Source organism: Rhipicephalus microplus, chromosome X (genome assembly GCF_043290135.1).
Source record: "Rhipicephalus microplus isolate Deutch F79 chromosome X, USDA_Rmic, whole genome shotgun sequence".
Taxonomy (NCBI): Eukaryota; Metazoa; Arthropoda; class Arachnida; order Ixodida; family Ixodidae; genus Rhipicephalus; species Rhipicephalus microplus.
This window is the reverse complement of record NC_134710.1, coordinates 347195566-347223069: the sequence shown is the minus strand read 5'-3', so window position 1 is coordinate 347223069 and position 27504 is coordinate 347195566. Positions and strand designations below refer to the sequence as shown.

The 27504-nt window shown below is 45.7% G+C and overlaps 1 protein-coding gene across 1 annotated transcript in view; it reads left to right on the top strand.

The window, feature by feature from the left end:
- The first annotated feature begins 621 nt into the window (after positions 1 to 621).
- The window catches only part of LOC119162010 (cytochrome P450 4V2), a 38621-nt gene continuing 11738 nt past the window's right edge, over positions 622 to 27504 (top strand). Inside the window, exons 1-8 of the mRNA XM_075879840.1 lie at positions 622 to 1091; positions 5695 to 5804; positions 12521 to 12609; positions 19719 to 19918; positions 20059 to 20131; positions 21673 to 21799; positions 25039 to 25230; positions 26446 to 26619. Coding sequence (XP_075735955.1) covers positions 842 to 1091; positions 5695 to 5804; positions 12521 to 12609; positions 19719 to 19918; positions 20059 to 20131; positions 21673 to 21799; positions 25039 to 25230; positions 26446 to 26619 — 1215 coding nt within the window. The 5' untranslated portion in view covers positions 622 to 841. The remainder of the gene's footprint in view (positions 1092 to 5694; positions 5805 to 12520; positions 12610 to 19718; positions 19919 to 20058; positions 20132 to 21672; positions 21800 to 25038; positions 25231 to 26445; positions 26620 to 27504) is intronic.

The window sequence follows — 27504 nt, the reverse complement described above, 5'->3', positions numbered from 1 at the left end:
CGAAGTGTAGGTGTCATCACTTGGCAAGTGTGAGCCCATTTATGCAAAGCCAAGCGACTTCGTAATGTCTTCTTGAATGACGTCTGGTCATGGAAGCTTCGCAAGAACAATACATGTTATCTTCTGCTCGCGTACAGGCAGATTTTTTATGTGCATATGACTTTAATTCACAGATGAGAAGCTCGTTCTTGGGTTTTCGCATGCACTTCCGCGCAGTCTGTCATAAGGAAAATGTCTCTGAAGTGGGTGATACTTCACCAACTTCAGGCGCAACAAGCGTCATACTGCTTACTAAAACTGACATGGGCTACAGTATGAGCATTTTCCTCTTCTTTATATGAGGAACACAACACCATCAACGAAAAGTCGCGGAATTTCTACTCATGTTAGCAGAGACCTCTACGGAGACCATAAATGTGGTTGACAACAATTACTCTGTTTGAGTGTGCACTGTTATTAGTGTCGAGAAAAATAAAACATTATGTGGTAATGCGTTGCTATCCCAGCTCACATGCTTTTTGGCGAAAAGTATGACATCGAATGATATATGCAGTGGTGCGAAGCCCATCCAAGCCCTTTATGGCACGGGACTCGGCACAGACTACGCACCCACGAATCAGAGCTGCTTTCCACACAACTGTGTGAAGACTTGTGCTTTAGGACACCGTGTTTCACTTCTGTCAGTGACCGAGTTGATTTTAACAGTTTACACTAACGACGACGGAAATACTGAGGCGTTCTTGATACGAGAGGCCCTTTGCTTCCTCGGCTGTCTTCGAAGCTCTCCCTCGCCAAGCGCCTTGCTTTTTCTGCATCGTTCCAATACTTTTTAGGTGCCACGATGAACAGAAGCTTCATTGCTGCTTATGCGTCCACTCGCGAGAAGTTTTACTTGCTGGGTGAGACAGCTGCTTGGATTATATTATCTTATCTAGCCTGGACATTCGTCGTTCGACCCACGGTTGTGTGGTTTCAAAAGTGGAGTGCGTTAAGAAAACTGCCCGGACCATCTGATAGAATCCCTTTCTGGTATTCAATTAGCACATACTGGGAGAAGAGCAGATCTAATTCTGTCAAGGATGCCACATGTGGTAAGTGCTGCTTTTTTTATATTAAGCATGACTGTCGACTACCAGGGTTGCCACTGGTGGTTACTTTTCACCATATTGACGAATTTGAGGGACGCATAGTGACCTAAAGTTATGAAAGGGGACGTGACAAACTTTTGGCAATTTCAGGCTTAGGTCTGACCGAGTTATGCATTCTATACTCGGTGTCTGCAAAACGGATAGGTCACAATTTTTTTTTCATTTTTCGTAGTTTTAGACTTACCAGTAAAAGGCGTTCTTTACGAGAAATTCAATACGTCTTTCCTGATTTTCGAATGCATCTCTTCAATTCACCTAAATCTTGGTAGCTCTAGTCCACCGGTGCGCCAAGCAGCAACGTCTCAGCCAATTTTAGGTCAGCGTACTGCTTCGCGTGCCGCGTAGTGGTGGTGTTATACTATGTTTCTTATGCACTTTAGGAGCTTTAAGCTTTTTTAAAGTTTCGCTTCTGAAGTCGCCATGTTATCGTCAGCTCCACGTGTTCCGACCACAGCTCCTGCTGTCCTGAATGGCTTATCAACCTCTTCACTGCTGCATACCCTTTAATTATTATGTAGAATTCAAATTTGTTAGTAACTTACTTGAGGCGTTTTTCTTCAAAACATCCCAGTGCACAAACCAAAACTATACTAATTTTCATGGGAACGTGTTGTGCGCCTACGTATCTGCAACTTTTATAACACTTTTAATAAAAACTTGGCGTCTCTTTCTTGTAACATAAAGTCTGGCACTCTTATACTCTTTATAAAACCAGTCTTCATATAAGTTTTAGTTGAAGAAATACTGTAAAGTATTTCTTCTTCCACTATATTTTGTCAACGTAAAGAACAGTGCCACAACATATTTATCCAAAACTTCTTTTACTAAATTGCACTTATAATAACCAAAATTATGATTTTTTTATTTTAAAAAGAAGCCAAGGTTTGATTTCGGTCTCTCACCTCAACTTTATTTAATAAAATTATGATATTATCTACTGTAGTTGCAGTAGACCACACATGCACGTCTTGTTAAGCATTCTTCCCTCAGCCAAAATCTCATACTCCACCGTTCCTTCATTATGAAAAAGAGAGCGAGGAAGTACAGCCTACGAAGACATGAGCTTGTAATTCGTTACTACACTTCACCAAGTTACCAAATGACCAAGTTTCTTTTCATTTGCCTTGACACATTGTGCTGCATCTGTATATCGTTCTTATTTTCTTCACACTGCTCTTTGATTGCAATCATGAGCCTACGGAGGCTTTTAAGTTTCTTTGTGTTGCTTTTACGAAGATAGTTTCTACCACCTCTAGAATTGTATGGTGTAAAAAATCACGGCATATCCATGAAGTCAATGATGAAGAGGGGGGTGAAGCGTCCGTGCTTCCGTTCCTCCGTTCGTTCTTGCTTCCATTCATCCGCGCGACCATCTGTGCGTCCATCCATGCAACCATCCTTCTGTCCGCCCGTCCGTTCGTAAATCCATTCATCCGTCAGTTGGTCCGTTCGTGCGTCCACCCATCTGTACGTCCGTGCATCCGTTATTCCATCCGGCCGTCTGCTAGTCTGTCTGTCCGTCAGTCCGTGCGTTCGTCCGTGTGTAAATATAGTTAACACTCCAAGTACCGCCATCTCGCATCTTGCATTCCCTATGGCACATACCTGCTCTAGATCAAGTTTGCACCACTGGTGGCTACCTACTACTGCTATACACATCAATGATGTGCAGACCCACGCCTTAAAAGGAGCTTCGTCTCTAAGATCAATTCAAAACACCAAAGAACCATTCCATGACCAATGATTTACCAAAGAGCTCGAGGAAAACAGATAATTCGTCTGAAAAAACAAAAGACAGCCATTCAATAGTTAACTGCTCAATATGTACAAGAAGCATTGTAAGATTTTCATTCACACTCTCCAGAAAGCAAAGGGGCGATACTGCGAAGCAGAATTTGTGCAGAACAAAGCAGAATTTGCACGGAAGAAACCACTCAACGAGTTATTGAACCAGAAGTCGCCAACACTTATATCTACAATTGAACACGACCGCATAACTTTTAGCCAGCCTGCTGAGATTGCTACTGCGTGTTTCGAACATATCGCATTATCTCGGGGCAGTCAGCCGTCAGCTTTTCAACCTAAAATAGATCGTCTGTGTGATTCACCTCATTTTTCCCAATTGGGGCAATTGATGTGCCATCGACTATACTCAACGCTCGCCGCATGAGCCATAAATTAGATGGTATTTCTGTACAACACCTAGAACTAACCGCTAACATATATTGCAAAGTCCTATGCGCAATAATAATTTTATCTTTGAAACTGGCAACTTTCCGCTAATAGTAAAGCGTACGAAGGTAACTCTGGTTTTTAAGAAAGGTAATAAAGAGCTGCTACATCAAACCACCATCCCAATTTAATCTTCCCCTCTCTAAGTAAAATAATTGAAAACTTATTTGTGTCCAGGCTAACTAATTACTTAGATAAAGTTCCCATAAATCTTACCAGCTCGGTTTTCGAGCCGGCACTTCTACAAATTTAGTCCTACTTTGTCTAACAGATTTCTTAGGCAACAGTCTTGATAGGACTAATTTAACTGGTTTCGTCTTCCTCGACCTTAATAAAGACTTTCACACCATTACTCACATAATTTTGTATCGTAAACTCGACATTGGTCTTGCTCTTACATTTTTAGAGAATTATTTAACTGACCGAAAGTTCGTGGTATACGCAAGTGAACCATTTTTTCTTCCTAAAATCATTAACCAAGGAGTGCCGCTTTGTTCTCTTTTGTGACGATTGATTTTCTTTTCGTTACAGTATAGATTTACCAGACGTCACTGATTCATGCCTCTAAGTATTGAACGTGGACCGTACAAGTATATCACACTAATAAATATATGAGTTCCTTACTAAATAGCGTAGATATGCCACTTTATCATATAAATAATAGGTGTGACAGTGAACTACCTAGTATTTCATCTAAAACTAACGTTTTGAATTCCCATTCCCATCGAAAGCCCTTAAATACTTCTATTTCCTCATCATTAGGAAATAATTTTATTCGCATGAATGACTCTGTGGTATTTCTAGGTGTGACATTCGACAGCCATTTGAAGTTTCATTTTAAGATAAATAATATTGAAAACAAGTCTGCCTTCGGTGTCCGGGCGCTTATCAAGGCACGTCAGTGTTTTTCACCTCGTGCATTGTCTTCACTTTACTTTTGCATTTATTCATTTAAATATTACGTATGGCGTAATCGCTTGGGGCAATACCTATTATTATTTTTATCTTCGTTCCATCGAGCATGTTTAAAGTTCAAATTATACGCATTACATTTTACAGTTCTTCGCCTTCAGATGCCTTTAGCCTCCTTAATAAGCATAATACTTCATCGGTTAAAAACGCTGTTTCAGTGTAACGTATATTTAATGTTTTCTAAGTTACTTTTTTTGCAGCTCTCCTTTCTATATATTCAATGTAGCTCCCTCAAGAATACTAACGCCACCAGATTTTCTTCTAATCATAATCACCTGCTACCGCCCATTCGCCCTAACTACGATAAGAAATCATCCAAATTCTCTACCATTAGTTTTGGAATAGCCTGCCGGCTGATCTTAAATTTGTACAGAGATTTTCAATTTTGAAACAGCAATAAAAGCTGTCCAGTTAACTTCTGGTTGGTCACTTTAGTTATGGTAAATAATTTCTTCTATGTGCCTTCGCTTCTTTTGTAAGGGTTTATATTTAGTTTTCCTGGAGAATTTTTTTTTTCATTTTTCTCAATTTGTAGTTTTGTGTACATTTTCTAATTTATTCTGTAATTAATCTATGTGTCGTATTTGACCTTGCATTGCATTGGTTTTTATAATATGTTTAGCAGTCTGTCTTTTTATTCATTGTAATATTTCATTTTTTGTTTAAACTGTTCCAGAATGTTTCTGCTTGTTCTGACTCATATAGGATTATTATTATCCCCTGCTAACCTTCTGTCAATGGTTTTCAATTCACTTTTGTTGTAGTTTTAACTTAGGGTCCCATTTTAAGTGTTCGTACTCTGGGACTCTCGTCTGTGTAGACGTGTTATGTACTTGATGATTAAGTAAGTAATAAACTTCAACTGAAACTGATGCAGGCAACAGGCGCGGCAAACATACCCCTCCCCCCCCTTTCTCGACAAGATTGAAGCAATGTAACACCCTGGAACTGCTACAGTGCTCCCTACAGCAGTGACGGCAGCGCAGGAAAAATGCTAATTAGATCTTATGGTGAACGCATTTTTCCGGAAGATCAATTGATATACCTTTATTCAGCCTGATGAACGTATTCATACATATATGTAAAAGAAAGAGCGATATTATCAAAGAAGCACTATACTACGGGGTCGGGAGACAATGAACTGTATGGCTTTCCTGACAAAACGCAGAATAGAAGGCATATATGTGGTGTAAAATTTTAGGCAAATTTCGCAGCGATTTTGTGTGTTCTTAACTTGCTAGGCAGTGTGTGGAAGTCCATTATTATAGTGTGCGAGTATGTGGTTTCTTTGCCCGCCATTACCCAACGCTCCTGTAACTTTCCTCCTCTATGTTGCATGCAGTGTTCTTTCAGATAATTTGCGACGTGTGTCAACAGTACAGCGGAACGACCTTCAAAGCCTACCTAGGGATGACGCCGGTTGTAGTACTGCACACTCCAGATGCCGTGCAGGTAAATGCAGTTGAGAACAGGTTGTGAATTTTCCCCATTTTTTCCCCACTCCCGAACAATGAACTCACAAGAAAAAAAAGCACATAAAAGCGTCTAAGTCATTGCTTCTGTGTTTTCTCGTTCCAAGCAGAAAATAAGGAGGGGTCCGCGGGTCATCGCTTTTATTTGTTGAGCATTAAGATGACCAGCTTCTGCGACTACGATACACGTTTAAACAATTTCTGGCGCTGTCCTTGCGGCCACCCAACAAAATTCTACCTTAATTCATGACCTGAACTAAGTAAGCAACAACTTCTTTTATTATTATATCTTGAGATCAGAATAACTTGAGCTAGTAGAGTTCGCAACGTGGTTACGGTGATCGGCAGTAATAAAATACAGCTGAATTATTTCCCCCAGTTCTAATTTCTTTGATGTGAGACGGCCGTGCCTTAATCCCGGGAAAAATACAGTCGGAACGCCGCAGATAAGTTTCGATGCAATAAGGACATCGGTAGAATTGAGCATGTAGCGCATGACACAAAGGGAATTTTTGAAATGTCGTTATATATGTCGAAATGTCTTTTTATATACAACTGTACAACTGAGTGAATGCGCTGCCCAGAAGTGTGAGGGATAGCCGAAGCAGTGGCGTCCAAAGGATCATGACGTAGTACACCTCTGGTAGCAGCTCATGCTTACAAGGCCTGCTATGGTGCCGCCAACCGTTGAGCCTGCATAACACATTCGCCTTTTTAAGTCGAAGAATATCATTAGTAAATCGACAGTTGCTTTCTTTGTCACGTGTAGCATTCATTCACGTTGTTATGCAGTATAACACAGATTGTGAATTGAGCCCGACTAATTTTCGAAATTTCTCACTCGGGCTAATTCAAGTATGTCCCCTAAAGTGTGTTGTGCAGTTCGCCGGATTATTTTACGTGTCGCTAATATGTAAAAAATTATCAACAGTATCAGCGAGCATAGGAAGCTGTAAATAATGATGTACTGCCATGATAGATATATCTTGGAGATCTACGCAGCTAAGAGAGTTTACTAGCAGAGTGGGAAGTTCACATTTTTTAGCCTCCTCCTTTCAAACAGATGCAAACAGTGTCATACATCCTTTTGTAGCTTCCAGGGAGCTCGTGGGAACGAGAGAAGAGAGACAGCGCTTAAAGCATGCAACAACCCCATGTTCCGCCGTTTCTTGAGAATTAGAGAAACTGTTGCGGCAATATATTCACGAAGCAATAAAATCCATTACTGACGCCACTCAATAATTACTAAAAAGGGTTGATTAGTAACAAAACATTATTGAGAGTCTTCAAGCCCAGCCTTTCAAACTGAGGCAGGCCCCGTTCACATTGGTACCATCATACTGAGCCTTGCGGTGCCATCCAGAACTCTCTGAACAGCTCGTAGCTGATCTTGCTATGAAGAACTTTAGACTGTAGCGAAGCAGCTGCCACCACGCACCCCGCGGTCATAAGAACCTGCGGAGCAGCATTCCATGCAACATGATACCCTCCTCTCAGTTTCTCCTTGGTCTCTTCCACTCTTGCCACTTCCGGTGCACTTCGTACACCTGCTCTATTTTTGACTTTGTGGTTGCCAGAATAAAGTAGACGTTGTTACTGAAAAGAAGTGTCCGTCTTGTACAACTTAGCTCTACAAATTGGTAACCCGAAGGCCTTCACGGCACTGACAAAGAATTGTATAGTCATGCAGAGCAACGAGACGCACCTAAACACGGAAGCTACTGGCACGACCGATCATGACGTCTCTGCGATCTCCCTCAGACTACCAGCTTAGTGGGACCGCAACCGTTCGATCTAGTTCATTCAAGCTGAGTCACAATTCGTGCTTTCTGGCGTGCTCACGGACCAAGGCAAGTACAATCTCGTTGTTTCCGCGCTGTCACCAGCTGCTGCCGAAGAAGTATCTGACCTGCTTTCCGGACCCCTCTCCAGCACACCGTGACGCACTCTCAAGGCTGCTCTACTTGAGCGAACAACGGCATCACAGCATTCCCGCAGACAGCACTTGCTCTTCGCGGAGGAATTAGGTGACCACCAGCCCAGCCAGCTTCTTCGTCACATGTGTCAGCTGATGAGCGCCTACACCACCACCACTGACGAGAAATTGTTGTGAAAATCTTTTCTGCAGCACCTTCCTAGCTGGCAATGTGCGAATGGTACTAGCCAGTGCGTCCATGTTGGAAAGAACGGTTTGGCCAGCCTGGCGGACAAGGTCTTGGAGATGGTCACGCCGTCTGTGTGCAACGTCACGCCATCATTCAACAGCGCGAATGCCACTTCACAAACACCATCTGACAATGTTTCTCCCATTGACGCGTTTTCGATCGCCTAGAACAACTGGTTTGTGCCGGGGAGCGTCATTACACCACTCCACGTTACCGAAACCGCTGTCGAAGCTTCCCGCGTTACGGACGCGCACAACGCTCTTGGTCCCCCACACCACCTGGGATATGCTATTACCATCGCCATTTTGGACAGGACGCGCGTCACTACCTCCAACCTTGCTCGAGGTAGAAAAACAGGTAGGCCGACCATTGACGGCAGTAACTGGTCGAGGTCAACCCAAAAGTTGCCTGTTTCACGTCATGGACAAAATCATGGGCCAGCAGTGTCTGGTGAACACTAGTGTAGAGGTTAGCATTATTCTGGCTCAAAACTTTGACCGAAAAATATCCCCAATCTTCTACCTGCAAGCTGTCAACGGTACTAAGATCCCGGAATACAAATCGTGGTAATTTACTCTGAACCTATAGGCCTGCGCCGCGTTTTTTGTTAGCTTTTCCTCGTCGCTGACGTACGCCGTGCCCTCATTGGGGCCGACTTCTTAAACCACCATGGTCTGCTAGTCGACGTGAAATGACAACACCTGGTAGACACTACTACACTGCACTCTGTCCATGGTGTTGTTTGTCATGACTCGAACATAATCGCCCCAACTACAACAGTGGCCTATGACCGTTTCGCAGGACTTCTTCGAGAAGTCCCGAACATCACGCAACCGCCTGACTGGACTACACCCGCGCAACATGACGTCTGCCCCAATATCATCACCACTGGTCTACCTGTTTTCACTCGCTCATGGCGACTTGCTCCAGATAAGCTGAAAGAAGCCAGGACTGAGTTTGAACACATGTTGGAACTTGGAATAATGCGACCATCATCGAGCAGCTGGGCGTCTCCTCTCCACCTCACCCCCAAAAATTCAGGTTGTTGAAGACCTTTGGAGACTACCATTTGCTGAACGCAAACACTATTCCCGACTGGTATCCGCTGCCTAACATTCAGGATTTGACATCAGCTCTCTATGGGACAACAGTGTTCTCTAAAATCGACTTAGTCAAAGCCTTTCACCAAATTCTTGTTGCTGCAGCAGATGATCTAAAGACGGCAATAATACGCCATTTAGCCTTTTCGAGTTACTGAGAATGTCATTCGGTTTCTGCAATGCTGCACAAACGTCCAAGCGGTTCATTGACACGGTCATACATTGTCTGCCATTTGTGTTCGCCTACGTCAACGACCTGCTGGTGGCAAGCTCATCCCACGAGGAGCACTTGCAATATCTCGGTCAACTTTTCGAGGACCTGTGAGCTAACGGAATTGTTGTGAACACTGCAAAACGTGAGCTAAGAGTGTCATCTCTTGATTTTCTGGGTCACCGCTTGGACAGCAATGGAATTTGCCCCCTTCCTGACAAAGCGCAAGCAATTGTCGAGTTCCCCAAGCCTACATCAATAACCAAGATGCACCAGTTTCTAGGGCTTGAAAATTTCTACCAACAATTAATTTGGAACTGTGCCCCTGTTGGAGCCCCTTGAGAATTTGCGCGGTAGGAAATCCTCGAAAACTGCACTACCTTGGAACACCACTGCGGAAGAAGCTTTCAACTTCATCAAGATTACTTTGGCTGAAGCCACACTGCTGACGCACCATAATCCCAGTTACCCCTCGGCACTCATGACGGATGCATCTTGTTTTGTGATTGGGGCCGTACTTCAGCAAAAAGTGAACGATCAGTGGCAGCCCCTTGCCTTTTTCTCCAAGCGTATGATCTCTGCCCAGAGAAACTACAGCGTTTTCGACCATGAGTTGCTCGCCTTCTTTCTCGCCGTGTGCCAATTTCGACACCTACTTGAAGGCCGCTTTTTTACAATTCTCACACATCACAAACCTCTTACGTATTCCTTCAGCCGATCTGACTCACTATACACACCACACCAGGTGTGCCAGCTTGCCTTCATCTCGGAGCTTTCAACTAATATATGCCACATCAGCGGTGTTGACAACGCTCAAGCTGACGCTTTCAGTCGTGTGGATGCCACACCTGCAGTTGCTCCAAAACCTCCACCTCAAGATCCTTTCCATTTAAACTTCAGCATCTGGCTGCAGCCTAATGAAAAGACACCGAGCTTGAACACCTACGCGAAGCGTCCACAGCACTTCAGCTCGAACCCATCGCCTTTGAACATGTGCCAATTATTTGGGACACCTCCACAGGCACGCCCAGACCATTTCTAACCAACCCTTTCCGTAAGCAAATATTCGATGCCTATGACATTCTTTTCCCCCGAAATTCGCACTTCCCAACAGCTTATTTCTTCAAGTTTTGTCTGGTCGGCATGAACGCCAACATCAGGGACTGGATTCTTGAATGTGTATCGTGTCAGCGCGCCAAAGTTCAACGGTACCCCGTTCCTCCATAAAAGCCCTTCGTGCAACCCGACGAATGTTTCATCGTTGTGCATATTGACATTGTTGGCCCATTATCCCCAAGTCAAGGCTATCGCTACCTTCTGACATGCGTAGATCATTTCACCCGCTGGCCCGAAGTGACTCCTATGCACATGTCTGCAGCTACCTACGCAGCAGCTTTTGTCTCTACCTGGATAGCCCAATTTGGCTGTCCGACATTGATAGTATCGGACCGGGGTCATCAGTTTCAATCTTCCCTTTTGTCGGAGCTCCTGAAACGTTTTTGTTATTTCACGCTTACGTACAGTGTCATACTATCCGCACACAAACGGCCTCGTCGAGAGATTCTACCGGCACCTCAAAGCAGCACCCACAGCACACAGTTGCCCCTGCCGGTGGGTCGGTGCAACCGCTCCCACTCACGCTACTCGGAGTTAGATCTTCTTTCAAGGAGAAGCTCCCCTGTTCTACTTCCGAGCTTGTTTATGGCCCTTCGCTTCGCCTGCCTGCTGATTTTTTCGAAGAAAGCGGCAGTGCCACCCAGTTAACAGCAACAGAGTACGTCGACCATCTCCGCAGCCTACACGCAGCCAGCCACGTGCAGTGTACATCGCTCAGAATCTAAACAGAGCAACACACGTGTTTGTGCGGTACGATTCTATGTGCGCCCCGCTTAAGCCACACTACCAGGGCCCTCTTCAGTGTGTTATAGCGCTGTCCTGCTAACTTCGTCATCGACATTAATAGGGCACACGATACAATCGTGGTCGAACGGCTCAAGCCAGCGTTCAGTGAAGCGCCCATTCTTAATTGCCTAGCTGTGCCTCCCTCCGCTGGACACGAGGGCCTCTCCACGCCAGTCTTCGACCCGTCACCACCTCTGCACCGCGTTCACTGGGATGACACTTCAACTGAGAATCGTTCGTCGCCCCAGCGTCCTCTCTAAGGGTGCATTCACACTGAGCATTTCGGCCACCGAAAATTGGCGGCGAGATTTGCCGAAAGAGCCCTCTCCGTGCCGATCGCTCTCGGACTGATTTTTGCGGCGTCTGCTGCAAAATCGGTCACCGTAGACCGATAGGAGCGCTAGTCAATGAATTCTGAAAAATGGCGCCCAAGCACGACTCGCTTGTCATGTCGCAGTGAACGTAACTTAATGTTGTAAGCAACTGCAGTTTAACTTACTTTGTGCCTACTTCACACCCCTATTTTGTGGAAGTAGTGACCGAGCTTGTCGTGATCTTGCAGAGCAAGACGTACCCACCCACGCCACTGGCGTCGGCAGATTTTTCCTGCTCTTCATGCATTACGAAAGAGTGACTTGCCAGCAAAGTAAAGAGTAGTGTTACTTCTTGCTTCTTGCGTACGAGAATCATCGAAGTATATACCACCGGATAGCGTAATGGCGTTTGCAAACCGCGACAAGAACCGGGTGACAGCGCATTCATCCCGCGTTCGCCCCGTGGTAGATGGCATATTCAGCGGTGCTGGGCGCGTCCAGTGCGAAAAACGCTGTATTTCGGTGGCAGAAGATTTCCGGCCGTTGTAAAAAGCCAATGCGTAATTAGGGGTAAGCGGAGAGCAATCTGTAGCGACGCGGCCGCCACCACGCTTCCCGCGGTCATAAAACCCTGTGGAGAAACATTTCAAGCAACGTGCTGCTCACCTCTCTATTTCTCGTTCGTCTCTTTTACTCTTGCCACTTCCGGTGAACTGCGTGCACCTGCTCTTTTTTGGACTTTCTGTTTGTCAGAATAAAGTCGACGTTGTTACTAAATGGACGCGTCTGTCTCGTACATCCTGGCTCTACAAGACCATAGTCTGCCAGTAAATCAGTGTTTCTTCGTGATCGACCAGAGCAGTGGATATGTTTGATTTTAGTGATGCTGTCACACGCACTACAATTTTTTTCACTTGACCTCTTTTATTGATAACGTGTTCTTCGTGCTTTTTGGGGGGTCTGTGATCATTTTTAACCAAAATTGAGACTTTTTGTCACTTCAGACTCTTTTGACGAGCAAGACAAACCTGCGCAAGCCTATCGTGTACAAATTCCTTGCGTCGTGGCTGGGAGAACACAATACGCTAACCACGTAAGTATCGATAAACTAAAACAGATTCAGCATTTGCAGCATCTTAAACGTCTTTTTTACACACAACTGAGCTAATGCGCTGTGTTGAAGTGTGATATGTAGCCGAAGCGATGGTCCTGCTTTCTTTTATATTGATTCTATTCACCACTCACGGTCTGTTAACCCTGTCGATAAATTTGGCTGCCACGCATCGATCAATGGTTAAACCGGAGAGGCGTGAAAATGCGGCGTGATAGAAAAAGTCATCAATATATTGTAACGAACAAATACAGTGCCGGAAGCTAAAACAGCTATTTTATAATGGCCAACTTTGGCCCGTCAACTAAATACACAAAAGTTGTGAGCTCACTGGTCAAAACCTCGTCAACTTCTGTTGCGTCTCGCCTCAAGCTGCTCCTCGAAAAACCGCCAGCGTTCCTTGTCCAGCGCGTGATGTGGTGACACGTGAAGCCAGCGTTGCATGGCGCGTTTATAGCTTGGCGCGTTTGGCTTGTCCGTTGGTGTGGCAGAATTCAAAGCAGCAGGAAGCGGCGCAGGACTTCGGCTGGTGCCTAACAACATGCGGCATTAGTCCCCCTCCTGAAACGCATCGTCCCGATGCGTACGCTGACGTCGAACAGTTTTGTGAAGGAGTATTTATCTGATGTTTGAGCACATTTATCAGTTGTCTCGTTCAGTGCCTTTCGTAGTACGGTTTCATTCGTACTACATGTACGACTTCTGGGTGATTCCTGCGTCGGGTTGAGCACACTTGTCCTTCAGGAATTACTTCGTAGTTTAGCGTGCCTAACTGGCGAAGTACTTTGTAAGGGCCGAAATAGCGCCGCATCAGTTTTTCCGATAGGCCAGGTGCGCGTATAGGCGTCCACACCCACACTTTGTCTCCGGGGTTGTACTGTACGTTTCTCCGCTTCAGATTATAGCGACTTGCATCGGAGCCTTGTTGCAAAATGATACGATGTCTTGCCAATTGCCGTGCCTCTTCTGCCCTTTCTATGTAGTCGCTGATGTGTGGGTCACTCTCATTCGAATCGTTGGCAGGTAACATCGCGTCTAAGGTCGTTGTGACCGTCCGACCATAAACAAATTGAAATGGCGTGAAGTGTGTCGTTTCTTGTACTGCGGTATTATACGCAAATGTTGCATAAGGCAAAATACTGTCCCATGTCTGGTGCTCAACGTCCACATACATCGAGATCATGTCGGCGAGAGTTCTATTGAGCCTTTCGGTTAATCCGTTTGTTTGCGGATGGTATGCTGTAGTCTTTCTATAATCGGTGTAGGTGAGCTTCATAACAGACTGCATCAAAAGGGCAGTAAATGCTGTTTCTTTGTCTTTAATGACAACCTGTGGTGCGCCATGTCGTAGTACAATCTGAGTGACGAAAAACTGGGCTACTTCGTTTGCCATTCTTTTCGCGAGAGGTGATGTCTCACCATATCGAGTCATGTAGTCTGTTGCTACAACAATCCAGCGCTTTCCCGATAAAGAGAGAGGAAATGGACCAAGAAAATCCATTCTCACTTGCTGAAATGGCCCTTTTGGTGGCTGTATTGGTTGCAACAGACCCGCTGGTTTCGATGGTGGTATTTTACGTCTCTGGCAATCGCGGCATTACTTAACATAATGGTGCACCGCATCCCTTAACTTCGGCCAATAATACTCGCGGCGAATTCTGGCCAAAGTGCGGCTACTACCCATATGGCCAGCCGATGGGTCGTCATGACACGCTTCTAAGATTTCTGCTCGCAGTGATGATGGTACAAGAAGCAAAAACGTCTCACCGGTGTTTACGAAGTTGCGCTTGTATAGGACGTCGTTCCGGAGGACATGGGATGTCAAACCACGGACGAAAACTCGTGGTACCTCAATTTGGTGACCCTCCAAGTATTGGATAAGCGGGCGTAGTTCCGGGTCCTCTCGCTGAAGACGAGCCATCTCCGACACATTCAGAACTCCAAGAAATGGGATGTTTTGTTCTTGGTCAAATGATGGAGACTCAACAGGTGCGCGAGACAGGCAATCCGCGTCATTGTGCTTAAGGCCGGACTTGTAGACCACAGTGATGTCGTGTTCCTGCAGACGCAGGCTCCATCTAGCAAGTCTTCCTGAAGGGTCCTTGATGTTTGCCAGCCAACACAATGAATGATGATCACTGATTGCTCGAAACGGTCTGCCGTAGAGGTATGGGTGAAACTTGCTGATGGCCCATATAACTGCGAGACACTTCTTCTCTGTCGCTGAGTAATTAGACTCAGCATTTGATAGAGTGCGGCTCGCGTAAGCAATGACCTTTTCTTTCTATTCTGCCACTGAACGAGGACGGCGCCGAGGCCAACGTTACTCGCGTCGGTATGTATGTCTGTATCGGCCTCTTCGTCAAAATGGGCAAGTATTGGAGGAGACTGTAAACGGCGTCGCAACTCTGAGAAAGCCGCTTCTTGTTGCTCCCGCCAAGAGAATGGTACACTTTCTTTCGTTAGCCGTGTTAAAGGCTCAGCGACCTTAGCAAAGTTTTCAACAAAGCGTCTGTAGTAGGCACATAGTCCCAGGAATCGTCTGACGGCCTTTTTGTCTTGCGGTTTCGGGAAATTTTCAACTGCTGCAATCTTTTCTGGGTCTGGGCAGACGCCTTCCGCACTAACTATGTGCCCGAGGAACCGAAGCTGACGAAATCCAAAGTGACACTTTTGCTGTTTGATGGTCAGTGCTGCCACGCGAATGGCATCCAGTACCAGTCTCAGTCGGTGGATGTGCTGCTCGAAGGTAGAAGAAAAACCACTACATTGTCGAGTTAGACGAGACACGATTGCCACTTGAGTCCGGAGAGCACAGCGTCCATCATCCTCTGGAAGGTAGCGGGAGCAGAGCACAAACCGAAAGGGAGCACTTTGAACTCGTATAGTCCGTCTGGGGTCACAAACGCCGTCTTCTCGCGATCTCGTTCGTCCACCTCGATCTGCCAATATCCACTTTTTAAGTCCAATGATGAAAAGAGGTGAGCATTGCGTAACTTATCCAAGGCGTCATCGATCCGAGGAAGTGGGTAAACATCACGCTTTGTGACTTGGTTTAGCTTTCTGTAGTCAACGCAAAACCGCAGAGTGTTGTCCTTCTTTTTGACTAGCACTACCGGTGATGCCCACGGACTGTTGGATGGCTGGATTACATCATCGTTGAGCATTTCCTGCACTTGGTTCTTGATGGCTTCCCTTTTTTTTTGCGCTACTCAGTATGGGCGCTGATGCACAGGTCTCACGTGTTCTTCGACCACGACACGGTGCTTTGCGACGGGAGTACGTCCGACTTTCGACGAGGTGGAGAAGCACTCGGCGAACTCTCTGATGAGGTCAGCAATCTGTTGCTTCTGAGATGACGAGAGGTGTCTGTCAATGTCTACTGACTGGAGTACGTTATCTGCTGTCTCTGAAGCTTTATCAAGAGTGCAAACATCTGAGACTTGCACGTACTCATGTAGCGATGCTACGGATGTTCCCTTCGCAACATGCTGCAGCTCATTTTGAAAGTTAGTTAATAGGACATACGCACATCCATGACGAAGGCTCACCAGGCCTCTTGCCACGCATAGTCCTTTTTCTAGTAGCAGTCCGATGTTTCCGTCAGCTAATCCGTCACAGTCACGAACAACTTCACTCCTGACAAGAATGGTCACACTGGAACGTGGCGGCACGGTTACATCTTCGTCCACAATGCGGAGAGGTAGAACGGTTGGTTTCTCCGAATGACAGAAGGCGATGGCATTCTTCGTAGAAAACGAAACCTGGGACTCTTGCAAGTCAATGACTGCATTGTTTGTTTGCAAAAAGTCCATGCCTATAATCAGTTCCCGGGAGCACTCAGGAAGCACAATAAAGCTGCCGACATACACAAATCCTCTTATTCTTATCCTTGCGGTGCATAACCCCACGGGACTAAGTGCCCTCCAGCGGTACGTATCTGAGGTCCGGTCCACTCAGTCATCACCTTCTTAAGCTTTTTCGCGAGAGCATTACTGACAACGGAATAGTCTGCACCGGTGTCTATTAGCGCAACGGCCTCGACGTCGTCGATCGTGACTAATATCTCGGAGATAACGTCGCTACTACTGCACTTGACCGTCGTTGCGTAACTGCCACCATCCTGTTGGGCTAGCAATGGAGGGTCTTCAGTTGTCAGTATATCAGCGGCCTCACCTCCAGAGGTCGCTGGCTCTAGTTTTTCCGCCGCGGGCTAGGTGAACGTGATCTTCGGAGATTTGATGACGGACGAGGACTCGGCGACCGATAGCGCATCGGTGCTGTCGAACGCGACTGCCGTTGTTGCGTGTCTTGAGGTGAATAGCGTGAAGACAGGTATTCTTCGATTTCGTAGGGCCGTTCACCGTTCCGTGGGCATGGTGCATTGACTGGAAAACCAGGCCGTCCCGCTCGACCATACTGGCACGCCCGGTAAAGGTGACCTGCTTCTCCGCAGTGGTAGCAAAGGGGCCGCCGGTCTACAGTGCGCCATACATCGCTCTCACGTGGTCTTGCTTCCGGCATTGGTAGTGACGTACTCGGAGAAAACGTCGGAGGCATCACAGCAGTCGCAGCCGTCCGATTATTGCGTCCGAGGTCCCGTCGTACAGCTTGCGCGTACGACAACTGAGGAGGAGGCTCCGGTTGTGCGCGCTGTAGTACCTGAGGTTGTGGTTGTAGAGCCACTTGCCGCACTTCTTCGCGCACAACGTCGGCAAGTGAGGACATCGCTGGATGAGCTTGAGTCATGTGTATTTTCTGCAGTTCTTCCCTTACGACAGCCTCACCATTTCACGCAAGAGATCAATGTTACTCGTGAGGATGTCGAGGACGTGCTAACAGATGAGACACTTACGACCCTGTTGTATTGGCGCGCGCGCTGCTGCAGGGTCTTTTCTATCATGGTCGCCTCTGATCTGAACTCAGCAAGAGAGCGCGGTGGATTACGCACCAGGCCTGCAAAGAGCTCCTCCTTCACTCCACGCATCAGGTGCCGCAACTTCTTTTCCTCAGCCATGTTCTGGTCGGCCCGGCGGAACAGTCGAGACATGTCTTCAATGTACATGGCGACGCTCTCGTTGTTCCGTTGGTTTCGCGTCTGAAGAGCGGCCTCTGCCTTTTCTTTGCGGTCCGTGTTTGGGTACGTAGCAAGAAACTCTCTTCGAAAGTCGTCCCACGATAATAAGGACGCTTCGTGGTTTTCTAACCACGTACGGGCAGAATCTTGCAGTGCCACGTAGACGTAGCGAAGTTTCCGGTCTTCGTTCCAACCGTTCAGTCTGGCAACGCGTTCGAAACCGTCGAGCCAGTCCTCGGAATCCTCGAAAATATCACCGTGAAATACCTCTGGTATGCGGGGCGGGTCCATGACCATATGCGATGGAAATGAAGTCGCTTGGGTGGCCATTGCAGGGGCTCCGGAACTTACGTGCTCCGCTGGTCTCGAAGAATAGAAGAGGGCACCAAACTCGGGCTGCTCACCTCGTAGGCGACAATTCGTTCGTTGGTGTATGGGAGTCAACAGCGCTGGCTCCAACCTTCGGGGTTCTGGGCTATGTTCCCTATGCTGAGATGGGCTTGGAATCATACCCCGCACCTCCACCAGTTTGTAACGAACAAATACAGTGCCGGAAGCTAAAACAGCTATTTATTAATGGCCAACTTGTGCCCGTCAACTAAATACACAAAGGTTGTGAGCTCACTGGTCAAAACCTCCTACACTTCTATTGCGTCTCGCCTAAAACCGCCAGCGTTCCTTGTCCAGCGCGTGATGTGGTGACACGTGCAGCCAGCGTTGCATGGCGCGTTTATAGCTTGGCGCGTTTGGCTTGTCCGCTGGTGTGGCAGAATTCAAAGCAGCAGGAAGCGGCGCAGGACTTCGGCTGGTGCCTAACAACATGCGGCAATATATTATGCGGCCCGCTTTTTTTATCATTCCAGGTAGATGTCACTCTATCAATTTAGCGCAAGAAAGCGACAGCATACGTAAAGCACACTCGTAAGTGCAACTACCTTTGTTATTCATATTAAAGCTGGCGTGTCGATGACCATAATTTTCTCATGTTTAAACAAGTACTAAACGGCTATGAGGTGTGCCTTATAGTTGCCGAGTATGAGATTATGAATACCAAGCTTGCAAAAAATTAAACAGGGACTAAAAAAAAGATTGTTCGTCGAACGTAGCAGATTAGGAGTGAGTGGGAAAAAGACAGCATAAAGACTGCTAGCAGCAGAACTGATATTATTTGTTTTTTCTTAACTACTTGAGGCTGCAGAGGTGGTTCAGACTCAGGTTCGAAGCCATAATAAAGTGCTGTACATTTTCGCCATTTGGAGATTATCGGTGGGCAGCCGAAGCACTGTAGACAAGTTCCTTTCTTCTTTTACTTTTTTGTCGCTCTGAATAAGCAGCGAGAGTACGCCGAATATCTAGACATTGACGCTGTGTCCTCTTGCCCGCAAAGCTCAATGAAAAGACCAGTCATGTACCATGGCGGCTAATTAGATGTATTCATGAGCGCATTATGAAGTAGTGTTGGCTATTGTTAAAGTCTGAACACTGCTTCACTGATATTTAGCGGAGTGAAGTATACGCGTACCCAATGGCAGATTTATCCGCGCCACAACAAGTTGAAAGATATGCGTATACTTTGTTATCTTTTGCTCGGAGCGATTTTTTTTTGTTTCTTGACGCAAATAATGCAGTACACGCTACTAAAAAAAAAAACAGACCGGGTCCTTGGATTGTGATTAACGGACGCGAGTGAAATATTCTATGACGATTATGCTAACTTACCACAAGTACACTGCGTGCGCACTTGGAGAGCATATTTTACTGAAAAGTTGGTAGCAGCAACCACCCACGTTACCACAGGAAATACCACCGCCATTACCACATTCATGCCACCACAGCCGAACTACAAGTGAAACTGTCCCGACAGCCAAACTTTGTATTTTGTTTTCGGCTTACCATCCCTGCAATGGTCCTTGTTGGTTGTTTAGATTTGCTGCTTGTAATTAAGATCCGTACGTTCAAATCTCACTTTTATAAAATTATATTTTTCTTGCATCTGCTTCCTGCGTAATCGTAGGGTTGGTGACATGTGGCGGTTCAAGCGGCGCCTGTTGACGCCTGCGTTCCACTTTAAAGTCCTGGATAGCTACATTAGCGCATTCAACTACAACGCCACGCTGCTTGTGGAGCGTGTGGACAGGCTGAACGAAAGGCACCCGAAGGAGCCCATACCGGCGTTCCGTCTTTCCCAAAACTGTGCCCTCGATGTGATAACAAGTGAGTGCACAAAACATTATCTGCGAATCACGTATTGCATTTACTGTGCCCAACGTCTCAATGGCATAGAAGTGTGCCCCTCTTTATGTTTTAGGGAATGTTTTCCTGTCACAAACAGCCCTCTTCCTACCTCTTTACAGAAGTTTTAATGGGAGTCGACTTGGGTTCACAACTGGAAACGACGGAGCCAATATTCGCCAACCACTTTAACATGTGAGTATGCGTATAGAGTTGACAACACTGAATGTGTCTCTCGGGCATGTCAACTCGTTGTAGTACGTTGTGTTTTATAGAAAGTATTTGCCATATTTGCCAACAAAGACAACACATAAGGTCATTATCATTAAGGGAAATCATGTGAGCCCTCACTGATGAATTGTAACCGAGATCGACACTAAGCAACTGGTGCACTGAAGCAGAAAAAATTCTCATAGCTACGTAACAGCACGTGCATGCTCTTTTCATAAAGAATAATAAAAAATTACACACTCAAAAAAACTTCCCATACGGAGAGCCAGATGTGCAGCTTCTGGAGCGCGCATGGCAGCTAATGCTGTCAAGCCCGGTAGCTGGCACCAGACAGCAGCTTGTGTGTGCTCGCTTTTCTCATGGTCGTGCGACCAGCCCATACAAAACAACGGCAGGTATGCCATGGCCAAAGAGTTTCGTAGAACAACTTTGTTGCCGAAATACGATGTCTGAGACAAGGGAACACATTTATTCAAAACTTGTCACCATGTCGCGCTTTGCATATGTGCTCAGCGTTTGCGCTTCACTGATAGCTACCATGCAACTCTACAGTGCTTGTATTTCTACAGCCATGCGTCGACAATCTGTACAACCAAATGCATCTGGCATCTACAAGATATATTTCGAGTTCCTAGGAATGTGTATGCCTTCAAAGCATTTAGGGTTGTACTGCTAATGTCAACTTTTCGGTCCATGTATATTTGGGAAGACATGCATGCAGCTCACGTGAGAAAAAGACAAGAAGAGAAATAAAAAATAGCGATAAAATAAAGGCAAGAAGGTTAACCAGGGCTGAGCTCGGTAGGCCACCCTGCACTGAAAAATAGGCCTGGGGGACTGTAAGTTAGAAAGCAGAAAACAAACTCTTGGTAGCAGTCTCTCTGACAGCAGTTCCACATGTGACATCACAGACGGTGCGTCATCCCGTCGAGTAATCAGAGCAGTGCCTTCATTTATTTGAGCAACCTTTATGTACCATCCCAAGCACACAAAATATTGTTGAAGGAGAGTTTATACTGTGGCAGAGATGCAAAAATGATAAATGTGACCTGCTTGAATGCCGAAAGAAAGAAAGGTTCTAGGTGACTGTTTTTTTTTGTGTATTGATTTTGATTTAAGCAGTGTTTGTTTTCAAGAACTTTGGCACATATCAAAAACGTTCGGGATGGCAGAGCTGTGAATATGTCAGCAAGAAGTTGATAATAATTGTGAGTCATATATGGATAGCATATCGCATAGTATAGATACAGTTACCTAACTTGACATATTCAAGTGAAGATTCGCAGGTAAATGAAGTAACAAATTCTAATAAAGGCGATTTGCTTGAGAATATGTTTTATGCAGTTTTTGCTTTGTTTCTTTGCCACCTCAAAAGACTACGTCTTCTTCTGATTCTTTCTCGGTGCAATAAGAACTCTCTACGCAGCAACACATATTGCGCATCGATAATGATAATCCGGCAAAAAATTACAGTTTCTTTAATATTCTCCGCTAATGGATTGTAGGTTGATGTTCTTGATCGGCGTACGCATCTTTCGTCCGTGGATGTGGCCTGACTTCTGGTACGCTAGAACAGCCGAGGGTCGGCTCTACTATAAATCGATTCGGGAGATGGAGAAGTACACACTAGAGGTAAGGACAATCTAGACTCATTGCCATCCCCCATTCAGTTAACTTCTTGAGTTGCTCGTACAAAAATGAAATATAGATATGAAGCGTGCCGTAGCGGAGAACTTTGGCAAGCTCGGTTCTTTAAGGTCCACCTCGATCGAGTGTCATCTCGGACAGTTTGCCCCGGTGGGCACAGAGACAACGTTACCTGCACCGAGGAGTCCAAGCGCTATGTTGATGGGTCGAAATGAAGCACCAAGGCACCCCAGAGCGATTAGATGAAGATTTCATAAGAGTCTATTGTCTTTTTTGCATTTTTTTCCATCTAATTTTGGCGTCTGGGATCGAACTGCCCCCACTCTCAGCTTCGCAGTGACACAACCATTACGCCTCTACAATGTGACTGCTCGTAAGAGCAGCTGAAGGGCAAAGGTAGTGTGAGACATCTGTAGCGAATGTCATTAGAGGCCGTTCAAGGGCTAGTATCGTTTATGAACATACATGTAGACTTTTAAGAATCTGCTCCATTACTACCAGGCATTACCCCCCACGGTGATCTATTATTTAAGGCACTCGGTTGCTGACCCACAGGTCGCGAGATCAAATTCCGGCCGGTAGCCGCAATTTCCACGGAGGCGAAAATGCCCGAGACCGATGTGCTTAGATTTAGGTGCACGTTAAAAACCCCACGTGATTCAAATTTCCGGAGCTCTTCAAAACGCCGCCTTTCATAATAATATGGGGGTTTTTGAACGTAAAACCCTAACAATTATGATTATCTGACCGACTCCAAGTGCAGGATATAAACAAACATATTAACAAGCCAGACTACAGTTCGTTATATGAATAGAAAGTGCTGCATTCACACCACTTATAACGCATCTTCAGTGCCTGAATGACAGTGACAAGGACATTCTATCTCGAAATTCTGAACGTTCCGTGTTCTGTTGACTTTGGCACCCTGGTGTGCAAACGCGGCTCTCACTCTTTTTAAAGACGATAGTCTTTCTTGGGAACCTTCAACGCAAAAATTTTGGTCTGTCTGTCTATCTGTCCATATGTCTGTAAAATTTTCTATTTGTCCGCCCTTAATGGTACCGTAAACGGCACCAAAGTGACCAAGCGATACTCCAAATGGCCGACCCAATCCGCAACGCACACTAATATTGCTCAAAATTCAGCGTGCATACTTGTGCGATTGTCCCACCGGGGTAGTCTAGTGGCTAAGGTACTCGGCTGCTGACCCGCAGGTCGTGGTTTCAAATCCCGGCTGTAGCGGCTGCATTTCCGATGGAGGCGGAAATGTTGTAGGCCCGTGTGCTCAGATTTGGGTGCATGTTAAAGAATCACAGGTGGTCGAAATTTCCGGAGCCCTCCCCTATGGCGTCTCTCATATTCATATGGTGGTTTTCGGACGTTAAATCCCACATATCAATCAATCAATACATGTGCGGCTGCCAATTAAAAGCAATTATTGGGCATATCTGAGAAACCATAAGAACACGTTAATATTCTGTACGTATGTCGTTTTACTAGCAAAGGCATACATAAGTAATTCTTAGGACCGTAGCGTTTATCACGCTGCGCTGACCATGCAACGCTTGCACGAAAAGTGAAGTGTTTCCATCGTTTTGCCAAGATGACACGGTGGCACATACCCATCGCCTTGCGGTTTACACCTATCACCTCAGAGAAGGGCGCGCACACCGTACGCTTTCTTTTCCAAGATAACTGCCAGATAGCGCTCATGTCTCACATGGGACGTGACTTGATGCGCTCGTTCGCCTCCGCTGCATGCTAGAGGTACTCTAACTTAGCGCCTCCAGAATACCATTCACCGATTTTTTTGCACAGAACATCAAATAAACATTTTGTTCACTCTCTCCAGACGCAAGCTATCGTCTTTCGACGACATTTGCAGTGTAACATGCAGATACGGGGACAATTTTTAAATGCGAAGCATTTTTTGCGAACTTCGGCGACTTTGAGCGTATCTATCTATCTATCTATCTATCTATCTATCTATCTATCTGTCTGTCTGTCTGTCTGTCTGTCTGTCTATCTATCTATCTATCTATCTATCTATCTATCTATCTATCTATCTATCTAGCCACTTAGGTTTGGGTGCTCTGGTGGTCACTCCCTTAACTTGGCGTGAACCAAAATGAACATGGGAGGGTAAAATGGTTTGACGAATATGACCCGTTGGTCAAGACATAAACAATGTCACAATCCTGTCACGTGCGTTGTCAAACACTTCCCGCCAGACAGCGGCACATACCCACGGGCGGGTATGTGTCCTTGGTATGCGGGTATGTGCCACAGGTGATTAAACTTCGTATGTATACCCAAGAACGACGAGAACACACATGGACCATTTTAACGCGCCAGCGTTAAGAAAACACCTGACATTGGTGGCATCGACCCCACGAATGCAAAGAATAAATATCAGGGTCTCAGCTCGAATCGAACCCAAGCAATCTGCGTGACAATGACGCATTTTACCAGTGAGCTACGCCAGGTTTCGGAACTACTTTTCAAATAGGCGCTAATCTTCGTGAAACGTCAATTGTGGTTACAGTGCTGCTTACCTAATATTATGAACATCACATATGTACTCCTTTAATACAGCCGTCACGTCAGGTTAACGTCAATTATGCTAGGTTGCCATGCGCTGAAGTTTATTTATGTAGCAGTGTGCAGCGCCAGCATCTTCGCGAGAATTAGTGCTTAATATCAGCTTCTGGTGTTGCTAATTCGTATGTTTCAGTTGGCATCGTTGCGCAAGTGCCAACAACTGGTTGTATAAACATCTGCAACTCTTCAACATATGTCTGTGCGTGCAACAATTGTACATATATTTAGCATCGTTTAATGACGGGTAGCTCGCCCCGCCTCGGTGGTCTAGTGGCTAAGGTACTCTACTGCTGACCCGCAGGTAACGGGATGGAATCCCGGCTGCGGCGGCTGCATTTTAGATGGAGGCGTAAATGCTGTACGCCCGTGTGCTCCTATTTGGGGCACGTTAAAGAACCCCAGGTTGTCAAAACTTCTGGTGCCCTCCACTACGGCGTCTCTCAATCATATGGTGGTTTTGGGACGTTAAACCCCACATATCAATAAATCAAATCAACGACATGTAGCTCAATCAAAAATTTCAAGACGGTCACCTTCCCTCCGCATGCTTCGCGTAACGCTGATTCCTAGGTACGTGGGATCTGCCGAATTTTAACGTAGTGAAACGCATGTTCCCAAACCAGGTGTTGGAGCGGCGCAAAGGAAAACTGCAACAGATTGCCGAAGAGATGGAAAGCATGCCGGGAGACTGTGGCGAAGAAGATGACCGAGTTCAAGATTCTGTCATTGTTGACCGATTTCTGAGGACCCATCTGCGAGACAGTCGCTACAGCATCGACGACGTCAAGAAAGATATCGATTCCTTGCTGTTCGCGGTGAGCTCTAGATTGTTAGATGCATCTGTGCTGTTAGTTACATCTTAACAGTGTACAGCTGGAAACGTACTGCTACCTGAAATCCTATTATTGCGCGTGCTCACGTAAATAGGGTTCGCAAGCTTCTATGGCTTCACATCAGGCGGAGACTCTACGACTGTGTTTTCCAGTGCACTGGCGCAGCAAAATATTTATTAGTTTTATAAGCAGAGTTCACATGAAAATAACAGCTTGTATTGAATAATAGGCGTACTGTATTCTGCAGTGAGCATTTTTAAAAAAATAGTAGGTGGATGGATGAATACTGTGAGCGTCCACTTTATAGTAATCGAGACGACGTGATGCGCAGCAAGACAGCAGTGACAGCCTGAACGTCGGGCTTAAACACAACAATTTTTACACTGCGCGTGGTGTTAAAACACCGACAAAAGAGCCACCAGCCAAGGGTAAGCACACAAAAAGACGTCCTTGTTTTTCACCTCAGTCTCGCAACGCTGTGTACAGATGGCGTGGTTGTTTCGAAACTCACCACAGATAATTGACCGACTAGCGCTCTTCTTTGCACCTCCGAAGCACAAACTCATTGTCGACGCTAAAAGTAAGCTAAGTTGCTAAATTTGTTTTCGCAAAGTTATTGACTTCCCCATGAGGCGCAATTCGCTTACTTGCGACGCTGGGGAAAATCTTTGAAGGCTTCGTTGTATATAACATGGCCATCGTCGTGCTTTTAGCGACCATAGCAATTGTGATCTTCTCATGCCAAGTATTACTCATAAACAAATGAGGGTAAAGTACTGACGATTTGTTTAATGGAGAAAGATCGGTTGTAAATGGTGGGGACAATGGAAAGCTGGTAGGGCACGTTAATGTGTTAGACCATCTGTGCATGTTATGTCATACAAATAAATGCGGTAATAAATAACATTTTACTCAGAAAGCTGGATTTTCTGGTAATGCTACAAGGCAATATATGTTATTCATCGCTTCAATATTGACTACTCTATAACTGTAACTTATTTAAATCCAGTGTCAATTTTTATGAGAACGTTAGTGAGGAAATGTCATATAATTGGGGCCGATTACGAGCACAATTTTTCATTTCTGTGCACATCGTCATGACTCTATTCCTCGATCACGTCCACGTTTCGCTGTCACTGAAGCCTGAAATTGCAAACGTAGTTCACAAATATTTATATTTCACACTTTTTTTTCCAGGGCACCGACACTACTACATCAGCAGTTGGCTGGGCGTTCTACATGTTAGGATTGCATCCTAAAGTGTTGGCAAAAGTCCACCAGGAGCTTGACGATATTTTCTGCGAGGACAACAAGAGAGACATCACGGGGGAGGATCTCAAGAGGATGAAGTACCTGGACATCTGCTTCAAGGTAGTTTTATCCTTCATTTTTATTCATGCATGAAGGTTTTGCGTTGGCCATGTGTGGAGTCCACGGGACTAGCTTCAGATACTGGTAATATAAGCGCGACCTTTTCTGAAAATGCGGCCGCCGGCACGGGGTTGAGTCACGCGATCTGTGGGCCAGTAGTCAAGCAGTGAATCAACCATCAAAATACCAATTTCGCCTATGACTTCTTTACCGAATAAGCCTTGATAAGCAGCCTGATTGCCTAAAAAAGTGTTCCGGAAATTAAAAAGAAACACGAGCTATAAGGAACGCTTCGCAATGTGGACAGATGCGGGCTCATGAAGAAGCCGTGCTGCGGCATCGCATGCAGCGTTCGTTTAGCGTATATTCTATGCACATAGTCTTCACCTGTGGTTTTGCAGCTGTTATTTTTTTTCTAATGCGATTGAGAATATGGTCAACCTTCGTCGTTGAAAATGGACAGTGACAACCGAGGTAAAAGTCCTCGATGACGTAAGTTCTAAATTGGACAAGGGAAAAGGCCGCTATATGAAAATGCTACCGCATACCTTACTAATGATATATGTAGATAGATAGAGTACTACTTTTGTATCAGCATATAATACCTGTCACTTGGCTCCACCTTGCCTGGATCTCGCGGTCAAAAATAGCTCGCGATCGCCCCATACGGCGTAGCTCATACCGTGACTTCGGTACATCGCACCCCAGAATAAAGCTAAAATAATAGTTATGGCCAAATTTTGCAAATGACGTAGACATAGACATATTATTGAAGTTTACCTTCCTTACTGCTCTATCATGGTTTATTAAAAGGGGTGATTTTGGAAACAATAAAGAAGAAAGAGAAAGTAAACTGCACGTTGTTGTCTGCACATGGTAAACATG